At 41.4% G+C, this 15,533-nt stretch overlaps 1 protein-coding gene across 18 annotated transcripts in view; it reads left to right on the top strand.

The window, feature by feature from the left end:
* Nucleotides 1–13,223, top strand: part of GCNT4 (glucosaminyl (N-acetyl) transferase 4) — a 30,588-nt gene extending 17,365 nt beyond the window's left edge. For 12 of the 18 annotated variants that reach the window (XM_078004879.1, XM_078004873.1, XM_015140277.3 and 9 more), the window contains one exon: nt 8,715–13,223. In XM_078004879.1, the coding sequence (XP_077861005.1) occupies nt 8,716–10,077 (1,362 nt within the window). In that variant the 5' untranslated portion in view covers nt 8,715 and the 3' untranslated portion in view covers nt 10,078–13,223. Of the gene's footprint in view, nt 1–1,628; nt 2,451–8,714 lie in introns of all 18 variants that reach the window. The other 6 variants (XM_078004875.1, XM_078004868.1, XM_078004874.1 and 3 more) reach the window with 1 other exon arrangement.
* Nucleotides 13,224–15,533: the final 2,310 nt, after the last annotated feature.

Genomic DNA, 15,533 nt, shown 5'->3' with positions numbered 1-15,533 from the left:
TGTCACTGACGCTGGCAACATGAAGGCTTTTGTTGACTTCAGCCAGAGCAGGCTCCATGGAGTGGGGAGTGGAGCCAGGCTGGACCGAATGCCACTGTGAGAGACCTGAATGGGGCGGTTGGGCATCCCTTCTCTGTCCATATTGCTATGGTCTGTGTTCCCCAAGATTCATGTGTTGAAATTTAATCACCAGTGTGAGGGTATTAAGAAGTGGGGCCTATAGATGGTGATTAAATCATGAGGGTAGAGCCCTAAGGCATAGGACTGGTGCCCTTATAAAGGATGTTTTGGGGGAGCTCATTCACCCCTCCCCGCCCTTTCCTCTTCTGCCCTGTGCCATATGAGAACACAGCAGCAAGGCACCATCTTGGAAGCAGAGGGCAGCCCTCACCAGACACCAAATCTGTGCCTTGATCTTGGACTTCTCAGCTTCTAGAACTGCGAGAAATAAATGCCTATTGTTTCTAAACGATTCAGTCTAAGATACTTTGTTATAGCAGCAGGAATGAACCAAGACACATATGTAAAGGGGGAAAGGTGTTCCCAGCACCCCAGGAATGAGATGGGGTTAAATGATGGCTAGGCACATTTAGAGGAGAAGAAATATGGGCTCAATCACCTTTAAAGTTATTTTCAGTTTTAATAGTGCACTTCTGGGCTTCTTCAGGAACTGTGGCTTTATTAATTAAGCATTGGTGGAGAAGACCTAGATACATGAATTATATTATTTGAATGGTTTTTTCCCTGTAGAAAAGTATGTTTACCTCTGTTAGGATTTGTTTACTCTGTAATAATTGACAGACCCAGTTTAGGTTAGGACTTGTTCATAGTATATTGTGAAATGAAAGAAATAGATAAGACAGTGCCTATCTAGTGATACTGTTATAAAGCAAAGCCAAAAAAAAAAAATGTGTTTCTTAAAACCAGTCTGGAAGGACATACTGTCTACAAAATGTTATTGCCAAGTGATGGGCCCCTGGTGAGCTTTATTTTCGTTTTTGGACTTTTCTGATTTTTTTTTTTTTTTTTTTTTTTTTTAATGAAAGTGGTTTGGTTTTTTTGTTTGTTTTTTGGTTTTTTGGTTTTTTGGTTTTGGTTTTTTGGGTTTTTTTTTTTTTTTTTTTTTTTTTTTGAGACTGAATCTTGCCTTGCCCAGGCTGGAGTGCACTGACATGATCTCTTCTCACTGCAACCTCCATCTCCTGAGTTCAAGCAATTCTCCTGCCTCAGCCTCCCAAATAGCTGGGATTACAGGCATGCGCCACCACACCTAGCTAATTTTCTGTATTTTTACTAGAGACGGATTTTCACCACGTTGACCAGGCTGGTCTCCATCTCTTAATCTCAGGTGATCTGCACTCAGGTCGATCTGCCTCAGCCTCCCAAAGTGTTGGGATTACAGGTGTGAGCCACTGTGCCCGGCCTGAAAGTGTTTACTTTATAAAAGGGAATGGAAAATCTTTTTCTTTTCCTTTTAGAGGCCATATCTTATTATTATTTGAGAAATGCTTATCCTCAATTTGTATTGGATTTCTGACTGAGTCACACCTCTCCTTGTGTTTTACATAGTTGCTATGTTTACCCGCTCACAATCTGATTATTACTTGCTTTTGCAATCTTTCCTCTAGAACAATAAGAATATAAGGTCATCTAGGCAAGAAACTTGTCTTTCTGCTCCTCTGCATGACTCCTGGAGTGCTGTGGGAGTGTCGAGGAACCGCATCTGACTGAATCATCCTCCCACCTAATGGTCTCACTCCAGAACATCCCCTGGGCTTGGCAATGAGCGAGTCACCAAGGGAGAATCAGTGACTTCATTGAAATCAAGGAGCTGCAGTAGCAGGATGTTAGCTTATTCAACTAGATCAGGATGCTTTTTAATGAGTTTGTCTTTATATTGATCTTCTTAACTGATGATTCTTCTTAGTAAGGCTTTAGATAGAAGCAAAATCCCTGATATTTCTAGATCAATAAGCTCTTCATATCCTATTTCTCAAACTGATATGTAATAATACAAAGTTTAAGAACTTTAAGGTGGCCTGAAGAGGGAATATTCTCCGCATGAAGAGAAATTTCACCTGGAAAGTTTTCTAAAACAATTAGCAATTCTCTGTGCTTAAATTGTGTCACAGATAACTATAAGAACAAATGAATCAATAAAGTCATCGGTGACAGGATACGGGACAGGAGTAACTGATGGCAGAATCCCTCAGGATGAGCTTGCTTTCTCTTCCTTGAATTGATTCTATGGGCTGGAAGACTGACTAATCTCTTCATTAGCTCATTGATCGGTCTCAGCCTCTGACTACAGAAACAGAATGTGATTCCTCACCCAGCATTCCTCCAGGCTCATTCTCCATGGAAATCACCTCTTAAACAGGGTGGAAGATCTCCTCGACCATGTTTGGAGTCCCTTCCTGTTCCTGTTTAGGACATTTAGAGAAGACATGGTAATGAGAAAATTTAGTCAAGTGCTAAAACTGTTGCGGGAAATACGGAGAATTTTTTCTTTATATTCCAAGAGACAGTATTGCATAAAGGGTTAAAAGTGCAAGTCTGGAGCAAGACTCTCTGGGTTCAGGTTCCATTTAAAACACTTTCTAGAACTGTAACCTTGGGCATTTATTTAGTTGCCTTACAGTGCCTCAGTATCCTTTCTTATAAAAGAGGGATAACAGTAGTACCTACCTCATCGATCTCTTGAGGGGACTGAATTACCTCTAGAGTACTTAGAACAGTGCTGCTAGTGACAACTCTTTATTGAATGATTCTACATTAATAATAACTACAGTATGGCCCTTGAACGACACAGGTTTGAACTTCAGGGGGTCCACTTATACACAGGTTTTTTTTTTTTTTTCAAGTAAATACAAATTGAAAATGTAGTATTTGCAGGATGCAAATCTCACATGTATGGAGGGCCAACTACTCCCATACTAGGTTCCTCAGGGCTGACTGTGGGACTTGAGTGTGCATAGATTTTAGGGCCCACAGGGGCCCTGGAATGAATCCTCTGTATATACTGAGGGATGAATATCCATAAAATTAATAAAGCGCATTACATGGAGGCCTTCAGGCACTAATTCTAAAATACTGAATTTGTTGAGACTTTGTGGAGAAATAGGAAGTAGATTGAAAAACAGGACAGTAAGCCACAGGTCTGGGCCGGATCTTTAAAGAAGCCGTGAAGTCCCTAATCTCAGATTTTCCAGTACCTGCAGGTATCAACAGTGAAGTTGCAAAACAGCAAAGATGGCGGCCTGCCCATCCCTCTGGGAGCTGCATCCCAGGGAGGTCTGAAACCTCTGTCAGCCAGAAAGCACCAGTGTGGGGGTAGCTGGAGACCCCAGTTGGGAGGTCATGCCCGGTGAGGAGGAACAGGATCATGGAGCTGCTTTAAAAAGCAGTCTGGCCATGTTTTCCTAGAGCAGTCCAGCCCCAATTTTAACAAGAAAACTGGCCTTCAGAGAGCTTAAATAGTTTGATCAAAGTCTTACAGCTACCAAGAGTTCATCCAGGGACTCAAGCCCTAGGTCTGTGGCATCCTGAACCCAGATCCTTTCTTCCTCTCTCCCCAGTGCCCCACAACCTGTTCCTGAAAAAAGCGCAGGCATTCTTGGTCCCTAAACTTAACCTTACTCAGTTCTTTTCTCCTCAGTCTCCTTCCTCCCATTCTTGATGTACCATTCCCCTTTCTTCCCTGGGAAAGGAAGCATCTGTACTTCTTTGACAGTCCTGGGTTTTTTAATTGCTAAGGTAAGAAGAGTTAGTTGAAGAGCTGCTAATGGTTGTAGCCATTTAGCCCTGAATACAGTCGTGCCCACCTAGCTGGGATGTCCCTGAATGCGGTCATGTCCACTTAGCTGGGGTGTCCCTGAATGTGATCGTGTCCACTTAGCTGGGGTGTCCCTGAATGCGGTCATGTCCATTTAGCTGGGGTGCACCTCTGTGTTCTTGCTGCTTCCTTGAAGGCTCCAACAATGCCTGGATGGGTTGGGAGAACATGGTTTGAGGGAAATGCTTCATTCAACATCGCTATTGGGACTTTAGTGAGGAGTAGGTTTTTACTGAATTATTATAGACCATATTTCACCTGAGTTATAGCCATCAAACCTTGCTACAGCTTTTTCAGTTCTGTCATCACTAGGAACTTGCGCCTATGTGGCAATAAACTCTGCAACAGGTCAGACTTCCTTGACTACCCGGGCAGGTAGAAGGGGAAATACTGCTTCTCCTGTGGGTGGGGCGTTATTTGTAATGTAATTGTAAGACCACTTCCTGGCAGCAAAACATTTGCCTACTTCCTGCCCATAAACCTTTAAGAGGGAAAGTGCTGGGTGTGGTGTTTGCAGAAGGTGACATTGCTAGCCTGGTCTCCCAGGAACCATGTGGCCAATGTAACAGCCAGCCTTAGCCCAGCTGACTCTGGTCAGACCTGGTTCCTCCACCCCCTGCAACTTGTGTCCCCTGGGGCTGTGCTGCTCTGGGGGTGTACCCCCTGCAGAGCCCAGTGGGAGGGGCCCAAGGGTGTTATGCAGATGTTTTTTTCAGAGGAAGCCAAAGCCAGCTGAACCAAGGTTGGGGACCCGTGGTCTTCTCCAACCTCCTGCCAGCATTCCCCTCACTATTAGTGCCCACCGCAGCTGGGAAGAGGCCAACATCCCCTTTTAGGATTTGACAAAAACTCTATACCAAGTGGCTTTGCACCTACGCACCTCTTTGGGGAAAGGAATGCTTTTCAGTTAAAGGTATTTCTGTGCAACCATAAAAAAGAATGAGTTCATGTCCTTTGCAGGGACATGGATGAAGCTGGAAACCATCATTCTCAGCAAACTAACACAGGAACAGAAAACCAAGCACCGCATGTTCTCACTCATAAGTGGGAGTTGAACAGTGAGAACACATGGACACAGGGAGGGGAACATCACACACCGGGACCTATCGGGGGGTGAGGGGCAAGGGGAGGGAGAGCACTAGGACAAATACCTAATGCATGCGGGGCTTAAAACCTAGACGATGGGTTGATGGGTGCAGCAAACCACCATGGCACATGTGTACCTGTGTAACAAACCTGCATGTTCAGCACATGTATCCCAGAACTTAAAGTAAAAATAAATAAATAAATAAATAAATAAATGGATTTCTGGCCATGGTAGGCAGGTGAAGGGGTTTTGTTTTGATTTGAGACACGGTAATATTGAAGAGGGTTGCTCCTTTCAAAGGATATCAAAGGCTGACCCCAACACAAATTCTCCCCCTTAAAGATGCCTTGGGCAAAGGTGTGTCAGAAAGCGAGGTGCGGGGGCTGTCCCATTTTCCTACCCTTCTTTCTTTGAAATTCACTGTCATTCCTGGTTCTCAGATGTGGGCCCCAGAGCCAGTTTCCAAAGGACTTCTCACTGGGTGCCTCCCACCTCTTCATTCCCTGGATGTCCTGTGACCTGTCTCTGGGCAGGCAACCATGGCCTCCTGCTCAACTCAGACTCTCCCAACCAGGATAGAGTCAGATCGTGTGTGCCCCAGGCCTTCTCAGGAAGGGCAGGGATGCCTGGATGCAGAAGAGGCCCTGGAAATGAGTGACAAGGCAGGTCTTTTTATATAAGTGTGAAGATGATAGTTAAATGACATGACAACTCTGCAAGACTTGGTAAATCTCTTTAGAATGTGAGGTCTTTTCTTTTTACTACTGTGGTGTCAGGGGGAAGTGCTAACGTTAATTAGAGACTCCATGGACTAAAAGTGAGAAAAGAAATAGCCAAAATTTACTTTGAGTTAGACCCCTTCCAGTTCTAGCCATTTCTGTAAGCTACATGCTATTTATGCCTAATAACCATGAATTAAGACAATGACACACACACACACACACACACACACACACACACACACACCCCTATTTGGGACTGATTAGTCTTCTACTGTACCACAACACCCAATTCTACACATGTGCCCAGGCTTCTGGAGTTGCAGTGAGTTGCCTTGTGCGTCGGGCAGGGGAGTGGGGACAGTTTTCCACAGCTTTAGAACAACTAGCAAGCACCCTGGCCTTGAGCCTGAGTGATGGGACTCTTCGGTGTGCTTTGGAGGAGCAAAAAGCTGACACCAGTCAAGAGACCCGGGGCCATGAGCCTGACCAGGAGTCTCTTAACCTGGGTGCTGATGCAGCAAAGATGCTGTCTGGACTTGGCAGTGGGGATGGAGAAGAAATGATGAATTTGAGGCACATTTATGAGGTGATGTGTTAACATGGGTATGAGTGAAATGGATGAGTTGGGTAACTCTAGTTTCAAACATGGCCCATGAGTGGATGGTCTCACCATATATTGAGACAGAAGACGCAGGTGAGGTGAGGATGTCGAGTTCAGTTTTGGACTCATGGAGGCTAGTGCCTGCGGGATATCAGGCGGTGATGTCCATCCAGCAACTGGAGGTTCACCTGTGAGGCTTGGGCAAGAGGTGAGGGCTGGAGGGAAAGGTGCTGGAATATGGAAAGGCATCAGTGTGGAAGGTGGAATGTACCGATAGGGGGCAAGTATGCAGGAGAAGAGAAGTGAGCTGAGGATAGAAGCCTGAGGCAGTCCACAGAGGAGAGACAAGATGTGGCTGGAGAGGTGGGATTCTGCAGTACAGTTCATGGTGGTGAAGGTGCGGTTCTTTAAACAGAGGGATTTAAGTGGAGGTGAATGAGGAAGGTGGGATCTCATTCCCAGGGCAGAGTTTTGTCAATTGGTCTGTATAGATGAAATCTACAAAATTAAATTGGGTTCCAAGTTCTTGGCAATTCTCTTGAATGAAATTGGATACAATGATTATATCTTCCATTTAAGGTTTATTGAGATATGTTAGGAAATTGCGCATGGGCACTCAGACCCCACCAGTTCTCAGTATCTGAACCTCCTGAAGCAGCCCTAGGAGCTCTGCCAGCCTTTCTGTCCTGGACCCTTGGGCTAGTACTTCCTGGGCTGCCCTTCTTGCTGCTCCCTATAAGTACATCTGTACCCTCCTCCCAGTCAGCCTGTTTTCATCTGAAAAAGTAATATAATCATTTTTAAAGGCAAATGATACTACAAGATATTCAGTGATAAGTAAATCCTTCTCCTACCTAGGCCCCAGTCCTCAGTCCTTTCCCATTCTACCCTGCAAAGCAACTCCTGTTACCAGCATCATGTGTATACAATATCCTTTTGGAGACACTACAGCTGTGGGCTGAATCCAGCCGGCTGCCTGTTTTTGTAAATAAAGTGTTATTGGAACTCAGCCACACCCACTCATTGAAATATAATCTGTGGCTGCTTTCCCACCACAACGGGCAGACTTGAGGAGTTGTGACTGAGACAGTATGGCCCACAGAGCCAAAAATATTTACTACCTGGTCCTTTAAGAAAAAGTTTAGGCTGAGGGTGGTGGCTCATGCCTGTAATCCCAGCACTTTGGGAGGCTGAAGTAGGAGGATCACTTGAGACCAGGAGTTCAAGACCAGCCTGGGCAGCATAGTGAGACTCCATCCCCACTAAAGAAAAAATTAGCCGGGCATAGTGGCACACACCTGTGGTGCCAGCTACTCAGGAGGCTGAGACAGGAGGATCGCTTGAGCCCAGGAGTTCAAGGCTGCATTGAGCCATGCTTGTACCACTGCACTCTGGCCTGGGGGACAGAGCAAGACCTTGTCTCAAAAACAAAAAAGAAAAAAAGTTTGCTAGTGTATGTTCTTTGTATGTATAGACATGTAAGCATACTATACATGCTTCTGCATTTTGCTTATTTTTATTTCACAGTATTACTTAGAGATTGTTCCCCATTGGCATGTACATGCAGATTGGTCTCAGGCCTTTTCACATAATATAGCATGGATGTAATTTAATCAATGCACTGTTCAAGGATGTTTGAGATATTTTCTGTCTTGCCTGAATACAAAACATTGTAGGGAACCTCCTTGTGCTTGACTTTGCACACACAGGGGATCTTCAGGGTGGGTACATTTAAAACTAACAGGTATTGCCAAATTGCTCCCCCTCAAGGTAGTTTTTACACCCCACCTACTACTCTCAGTGAAAAATCAGGCCCTTTTTATTTTAAGGGCTAAATGGCTAATCCCTGTGTGGAAATGGGTGTTACCAAAATAAAAAATAAGGAAAATATGCACGTTTACCCAATTTTGTTATCTATACATTTTACAGTCTCTACTACTTAGTATAGCTCCTTTGGGTGTCTGCCCACCACCCTTCTTTCTGAAGGTGGGGTTCCCTGGGCTTTCCTTGTTTGACTTCAGACCTGGATCTAATCAGGATCTGGAGGTAGAATCAAGACAAATGTTCCCTTTGGCCTCAGGTGAGTCCTTTGCCTCTCTGAGGCCCTCTTGATGACATCCAGTTCTCTAGACCTCTGCCCAAACCAGAGCAATCCCTCCTCAAATATGCTAAGCAGAAATGCAGACAATATAAGACACACTATATTTATATTTTAGGAGTTTACATTACCTTCCCTTCTATTTGGAAATCAACATCTCTCAAAATTAGGTATAGTTAACACAGAATACCCCCAAAATACCACCATTCTTCATAATTCCATCTGCTTATTTCTGGATTCTTTCAAGGGTAAAAACCTTGTTTCATTCATCTTTGGGGCCAGCATTCTGCCTAGTATGTGGTAGATTTTGGATAAACTGACATGATTTTCTCTTAATATTCCAAATGGATTATTTCTTTCTCCTCTTACAGAATGAAGATATTCAAATGTTATTTTAAACATACCCTACAGCAGAAAGTTTTTATCCTGTTTTTAACCCTATGGCTGCTCTCCTTGTTAAAGCTTCTAAACGTGAGATGGCTCTTTCCGCAAAAAGACATTTACCTGGTTGAGTACTCCCTAAGCACCTCGCCTTTTGTAAGAAACAGATACACTCATGTTAAGGATGAAGTCAGGTATGAAGTTAACTGTTCGGGTATCTATGAACAGGAGCCTTTGGAAATTGGCAAGACTCTGGAAATAAGAAGAAGGGACATCATTGACTTGGAGGATGATGATGTTGTGGCAATGACTAGTGACTGTGACATTTATCAGACTCTAAGAGGTTATGCTCAAAAGCTTGTTTCAAAGGAAGAGAAAAGCTTCCCAATAGCCTATTCTTTGGTTGTCCACAAAGATGCGATTATGGTTGAAAGGCTTATCCATGCTATATACAACCAGCACAATATTTACTGCATCCATTATGATCGTAAGGCACCTGATTCCTTCAAAGCTGCCATGAACAATTTAGCTAAGTGCTTCTCCAATATTTTCATTGCTTCCAAATTAGAGGCTGTGGAATATGCCCACATTTCCAGACTCCAAGCTGATTTAAATTGCTTGTCGGACCTTCTGAAGTCTTCAGTCCAGTGGAAATATGTTATCAACCTGTGTGGGCAAGATTTTCCCCTGAAGTCAAATTTTGAATTAGTGTCAGAGTTGAAAAAACTCAATGGAGCAAATATGTTGGAGACAGTGAAACCCCCGAACAGTAAATTGGAAAGATTCACTTACCATCATGAACTCAGACGGGTACCTTATGAGTATGTGAAGCTACCAGTAAGGACAAACGTCTCCAAGGAAGCACCGCCCCATAACATTCAGATATTTGTTGGCAGTGCTTATTTTGTTTTAAGTCAAGCATTTGTTAAATATATTTTCAACAACTCCGTCATTCAAGACTTTTTTGCCTGGTCTAAAGACACATACTCTCCTGATGAGCACTTTTGGGCTACCTTGATTCGGGTTCCAGGAATACCTGGGGAGATTTCCAGATCAGCCCAGGATGTGTCTGATCTGCAGAGTAAGACCCGCCTTGTCAAGTGGAATTACTACGAAGGCTTTTTCTATCCCGGTTGTACTGGATCTCACCTTCGAAGCGTGTGTATTTATGGAGCTGCAGAATTAAGGTGGCTTATCAAAGATGGACATTGGTTTGCTAATAAATTTGATTCTAAAGTGGACCCTATCTTGATTAAATGCTTGGCAGAAAAGCTTGAAGAACAACAGAGAGACTGGATCACTTTGTCCTCAGAAAAGTTATTTATGGATAGAAATCTCACAACCACATCATGATAGTAAAATCAGGATGGAAATAAGAGGGTATGTGATAAATTGAGTCAGTATGGAATTGAACACTATACTATGCCCAATACTGTTTAAACTCAGTCCTCCCATACTTTAAAAGGTGTCCAAAATTCCATGCACAAGGGAAAGTGAGCTTGATGATATTAGCCTGCAGTTGGCTAGGTTTTTTTAATGTTTGTTTTTGGTTGTAATCTCACTGAGCTAAGTCAGAGATCTTAAACATTCAGTTAGTCCTCAAACATTATTGAGCACCTAACTGTATGACAAGCACTTTTTTAGAGACTGTGGCTTATCCTCATCATGGCAATCTCAGTATCTTTAAGTTCTCCACATAACAGTCAGGATTCTACTGAAGTGGTAATCATCCGATCATATAAACCACCCATTTCAGAGTAGTGTTTAAGTACTGTGACCAACACTCCACTTGTCTCTTAACTTACCTTCCAAGATATTTCTTAACCATTAGAGCAGAGGAGGAAAGACTCACTACCTCAGAAAAATCTCAAAGAATAGTCCAATTTCCTGCTTGCCAAAGCATAATCTGCCTTTTGGTGCATTACTTGGTTAATTCAGGGTTGAGGAGACTGTTGGGGGGCATTTATAGTGTATGAAAGTTAAGGAAGGGGGGGTGAGGATATGGGTTGGGACAGGTAGTACCTAAAGAGGAGCAAAGGGATTTATACAATATTTTTATCATGTTACAAAACAGTATCATGAATGGCCTTTTTAGTTCAACTGTTTCTTTAAAATGCATTTACTGATTAAAAATAAGAACTGACCAATAGCTCCAAGTGTCGCACACCAGAACATTAAGCCTAAGTCTTCAATTTGTAAGTTATCATTCTAGATAAGTTTCTTTACAATGGAATCATTATAATTCTGTTTTATGGAACTATCAAGCTAAGAGTCACTAAACTTTCTTGAAAAGGTTGTGTGAAATATGACAGCTTTCTAAATTAATTGTTACAGTCATTTAAAATTTTTTCTTCTCTGGCAACTGTCCAACTGGAATCCAGATTTAAAGTGATGAAAGCTCTAAGTTTCTCGCAGTCTTTTTCTCAGCTTAGTTCCAGAGGAAAACAAAAAAACTAATTTTCCTAAGGACACAGCAAGAATATTCATTAAGGATATTTTCTAAACCCCACACTTGAGAAAACCACCAAATGAGTAATATATATATATATATATATATATATATATACACACACACACATACACACATACATACATGTGTGTAATGGAATTGTTCTAAAAGTAAAATGTGGTAGGAATGGTGTTCTGAGAATAGGCGAGAACATTTTCACTAGTCTCTTGGGAAATTGTAGAACTCATGTAAAAATTTCTTGGTCATCATATGTCTCAATGGCAGCCTCAGTAAATAAAGATGTAGCCTCAGATATTAATTTAAAGATGTAGTAAATCAAGGCCAAAGTAGGACAATTTGGAAGATTTAAGTATTACATATTTTGAAATGTCTGTGTTCTAAATGTGAAATGCACTTTGCTCATTTTAAAGTTCATAATACTAACTGCCAACTGACACCACTTCTTGTTGCCTTTCTTCTCTTGAACTCATTTTTCTCCCTTTTTATTTACCGCCTTCAAATTACTTCATTCTTCAGAAATAACTATTTCCAAGCCCCATTCTTCAGAATAAGTAAACATTGTATAGAGCTAAGTTCTGCAAAAGATCCATACCAGTTCACTCGTGTGTGACCATGAACAGGTAAGTCACTTTGGTCTCTATGAACCTCAGTTTTTCCAGGTATTTGAAATGAGCACTTGGATGCCTATCCTTGCTTCTTCCACACAAGTTTTGGGTTTTTTTTGTGTGTGTGTGAGAATCGATTGAAATAGTATATGAAGTGGTATGAAAATAGGTACAAACTATTGACATTTCAATGTCAGAGCGTGATACCTGTAGGAGTATAAGGCAAACAAAGGTCCAACCCATTGAAAGACTTAAACATTTACCTTTTCTGAAAAACTATTGAAATATAAAAAGAGGCCCCAGTCACAGGGGCAACTTCTGTAACCAAATCTAGATCTGAGGAAACTCCTGTAACCCCATTTAGGGTTTCTTTCTAAGCCAATAGGGTTACAGGTTGGTACAGTGACTTACATTGAGGATTGGGCTACAGATACTTTTCCCACCATCTAGGATGAAATACATGAGATCCTGTTGAAATCTTGGTTTTTATGGCTTTGGTCATCAGAATAAACGTAAATGCTGAAAAACAAATAACCTCCTGATCCAGTGTCTTGCCTGCTGGTGAGAACTTATTGTATCCCCTGTTTGTTGGGAAATTTCCGAAGTTGTTCATCACTTAAATGCCATATTCAAAGGGAACATGGAAGGATGAAGTGGAGAAAGTGCCTTTGAGACATTCACACATTTCTCTGGACTCAGTCTGTTAACATTTCAGGGAGCTTGTCAGATCACACCTTTTTGCCTTGGAAATCCTACAGATTTCCTGTACGCCTTCATATCTGATTCTTCCCTAAAACCTTTGGGTATGATTTCCTCCCTGGTCTTGAGAATGTCCTGCAGTCTGTGTTTTATAATTATTCTTCGTATTTATTGAATCTAGACTTTAAGTTATTCAGAGATCAGACCAGAACCTTAGAGTTTCTAAATTGTATGTGGATATTAAACAATATTAATAATGAAAGAGCTACCAAAACAGTCTATATTGTGTGAACAATCTCTTGTGATATTAGACGTATTTAAAGACCAGTGTTGCTGCTATTTTTAATATTTTGGTTAATTTAAGTGAAATGTACATACTTAAATTTGAAGATTTATCTTGCCTTTCAGAATGTGAAGATATACTTGCATATATTTTGACATATTTCATGGAAAATAAAAATGATAATCCACTTTGTGAATGTAAGTGAATGTATTCTTATGTATGTTATTATAAATGATTTTTGTTTGCATTGATGATGAAACGAGAGTTTTTATACATTTATATTGACTGGTCTCTAAATCTCCTACTATGTTTTCTTATCATTTTTGAAATACAGTTCCCATTATGAGAGTTTTAAATAGATTGGTGTTTCATTTTGTATTATGCTACTATTAGATGTTGATTCTCTGGTATTGTAAAATAAAATATGCTCCAAAAACCCAAACCCTTGGACTTTATGAGCTTTCCTTTCTCTGGTTTTGCTGATTCCCCACAATCTTTCAGTTTATGGCACTTGCCCAGTATTTAAAGAGCAGAGTTAATTTCACTTCAGTGTAAAAGACATTCAGCCTGCATATTATACACAATATAGGCACATGAACTTAAGCCGTTTAATTTGGTAAAGTCTCAAAGAGTCTTCCAGGATTTCCCTGTCTTCGTCCTCCTTCAGGCTGGTTTCTCCTCTAAGATTAATTAGGTAAAACTCTTGTTTGCTTGATTACTTTATGGAAGTAGTTTTCAGTAGGGTAGGTTGAGCTTTTTATCTCAGGTCCCTCACTTCCTGGAAAATCATGATTCTTCCCTTTCTACTTTTTTTCTTTTCTTTTTTTTTTTTTTGAGACAGAGTCTCGCTGTGTCGCCCAGGCTGGAGTGCAGTGCAACCTCTGCCTCCCGGGTTCAAGTGATTCTCCTGCCTCAGCCTCCCAAGTAACTGGGATTACAGGTGCCCACCACCATGCCCAACTAATTTTTTGTATTTTTAGTAGAGATGGTCTTTCACTATGTTGGCCAGGCTGGTCTCAAACTCCTGACCTCATGATCTGCCCGCCTGGGCCTTCCAAAGTGCTAGGATTACAGGCATAAGCCAACGCGCCCAGCCGAGATCCTTCCCTTTCTTTGAAGGACTCCTGCCTTGGTTGTGAGCGCACAGACACCCCCAATGTCCCCAGGCCTTGCTGGTGGAGGATTCCTGATGAACTTCTGCTCTGTTCTCCCAGCTCTACTGAGCTGAGTATTTGTTATCATCAACCCCCACCCCCTTAGAAGCTCCCTGGCCATTTTTCTTTCACCATTTCTAAATCTGTAACAGTCACCAGCCTACCTACTACGCAGATATGCCCAGGGTTTGCGTATTTCACTCACAAATCTCAATCCATCTCAAGGAGTAAGGGCATGTGGGTGATCTTCAACCTAAAAAAATAAACACTGTACTCAACCTAAGGCTAATTCTAGCTCTCACCAAGCTGGACAACTGTGCAAATCCACAGTAATTTCAGGAACAGGGGACTATTTTTTGGTGCCAGTGGTGGTGAGGCAGGTCTATACACAGCATCATATTAAAGACTGATTTGATTCCTACATAAGTTTCATATCTTTTTGTTCCCATTGGCACCTACAAATCTACATCTAAACTGGGACAATTGGCTTCTAGTTTCATGAAACTGATTATGAGGAAACTGTGGCAAGAGAGAATGAATAGATCATTGTAAATTTGCTCTCAGTACTGGAAAAAAAAAATCTGATGATGTAAAACAAACAGCTTCAGAGACAGATGATCAGGCTGTCAACCCACATGGACACACCAAAGCCACAGGAAGACTCTTCACCTGGCCTTACATACAGCCTTCCCACAGAGCAGCAAAGCACACCCTCCTGGAGTACCCTCCGTTGAATCATGCATAAGACAAACAGCCAGAAAATAATCTCAGGGAAAATCATGGCCAGGAACCTGGGTAAATTTATTTTTTGTTCTTGTTTCTTGTTTTGCTCTTTGTTGTTTCTCATAGAACAATAAAGGAAATTAAACAGAAACCACGTGTATTCGTAATTCTAACATCCTAACAAAACCACTATAGTTCTCTGAATGCTCTTATCTAGATATGTGTTTTGACTTTTGTCCCCACTGTCAATATTTTTACAATCACTCTGCCATGTTGCTACATGGTCTTTATGGCTATGTAATGGTCATACCACAATTCACTCAGCCTCTACTTTATTGTAGGACATTTGAATTGTAAACTACTTAATTTATTTATTTATTTTTTTTGCTGTCATAAATAACAGTGCTATGAACAGGTTTGTACATACAGCTGTGCTTTCCTTGAATTACTTCCTTATGATGCATTTCCATGACAGAAATTATAATACTGAAGAGAACGGATTTTTAAATTGATTGCTCTTCATGTATGTTTCTTATAAATCAACTTCTCAAAACCGTGTCGGATGCTTGGTTGATATATACAACTACAGCCTCTACTTATGTGAAATAAATTGTATTCATTTATTCTGATAAATGGCTATTCAGATTCTCAAAGTAAGCAAAGACTTTTGCTTAAAACAAGTATGTAGTTTGTCCTCTAGCAGATAAAAGATGATGTTTTAATGCATGGGTAGTAAAGAGCTATTTCAGAATAATGTTCTTAAAGGCTTAACTTTGATGACTGACTCCATTCCAGGAAGGATCTAGAAGTTGCTAGTTTCTTCTAGTATCCATTCTTTCTGGCATCCCTGGTTTTATTCTGAGCAACAACATAAC

Source organism: Macaca mulatta, chromosome 6 (genome assembly GCF_049350105.2).
Source record: "Macaca mulatta isolate MMU2019108-1 chromosome 6, T2T-MMU8v2.0, whole genome shotgun sequence".
NCBI classification, from domain to species: Eukaryota; Metazoa; Chordata; class Mammalia; order Primates; family Cercopithecidae; genus Macaca; species Macaca mulatta.
Note: the sequence above shows the minus strand (reverse complement) of the source record. Positions and strands in the feature narration are given on the sequence as shown.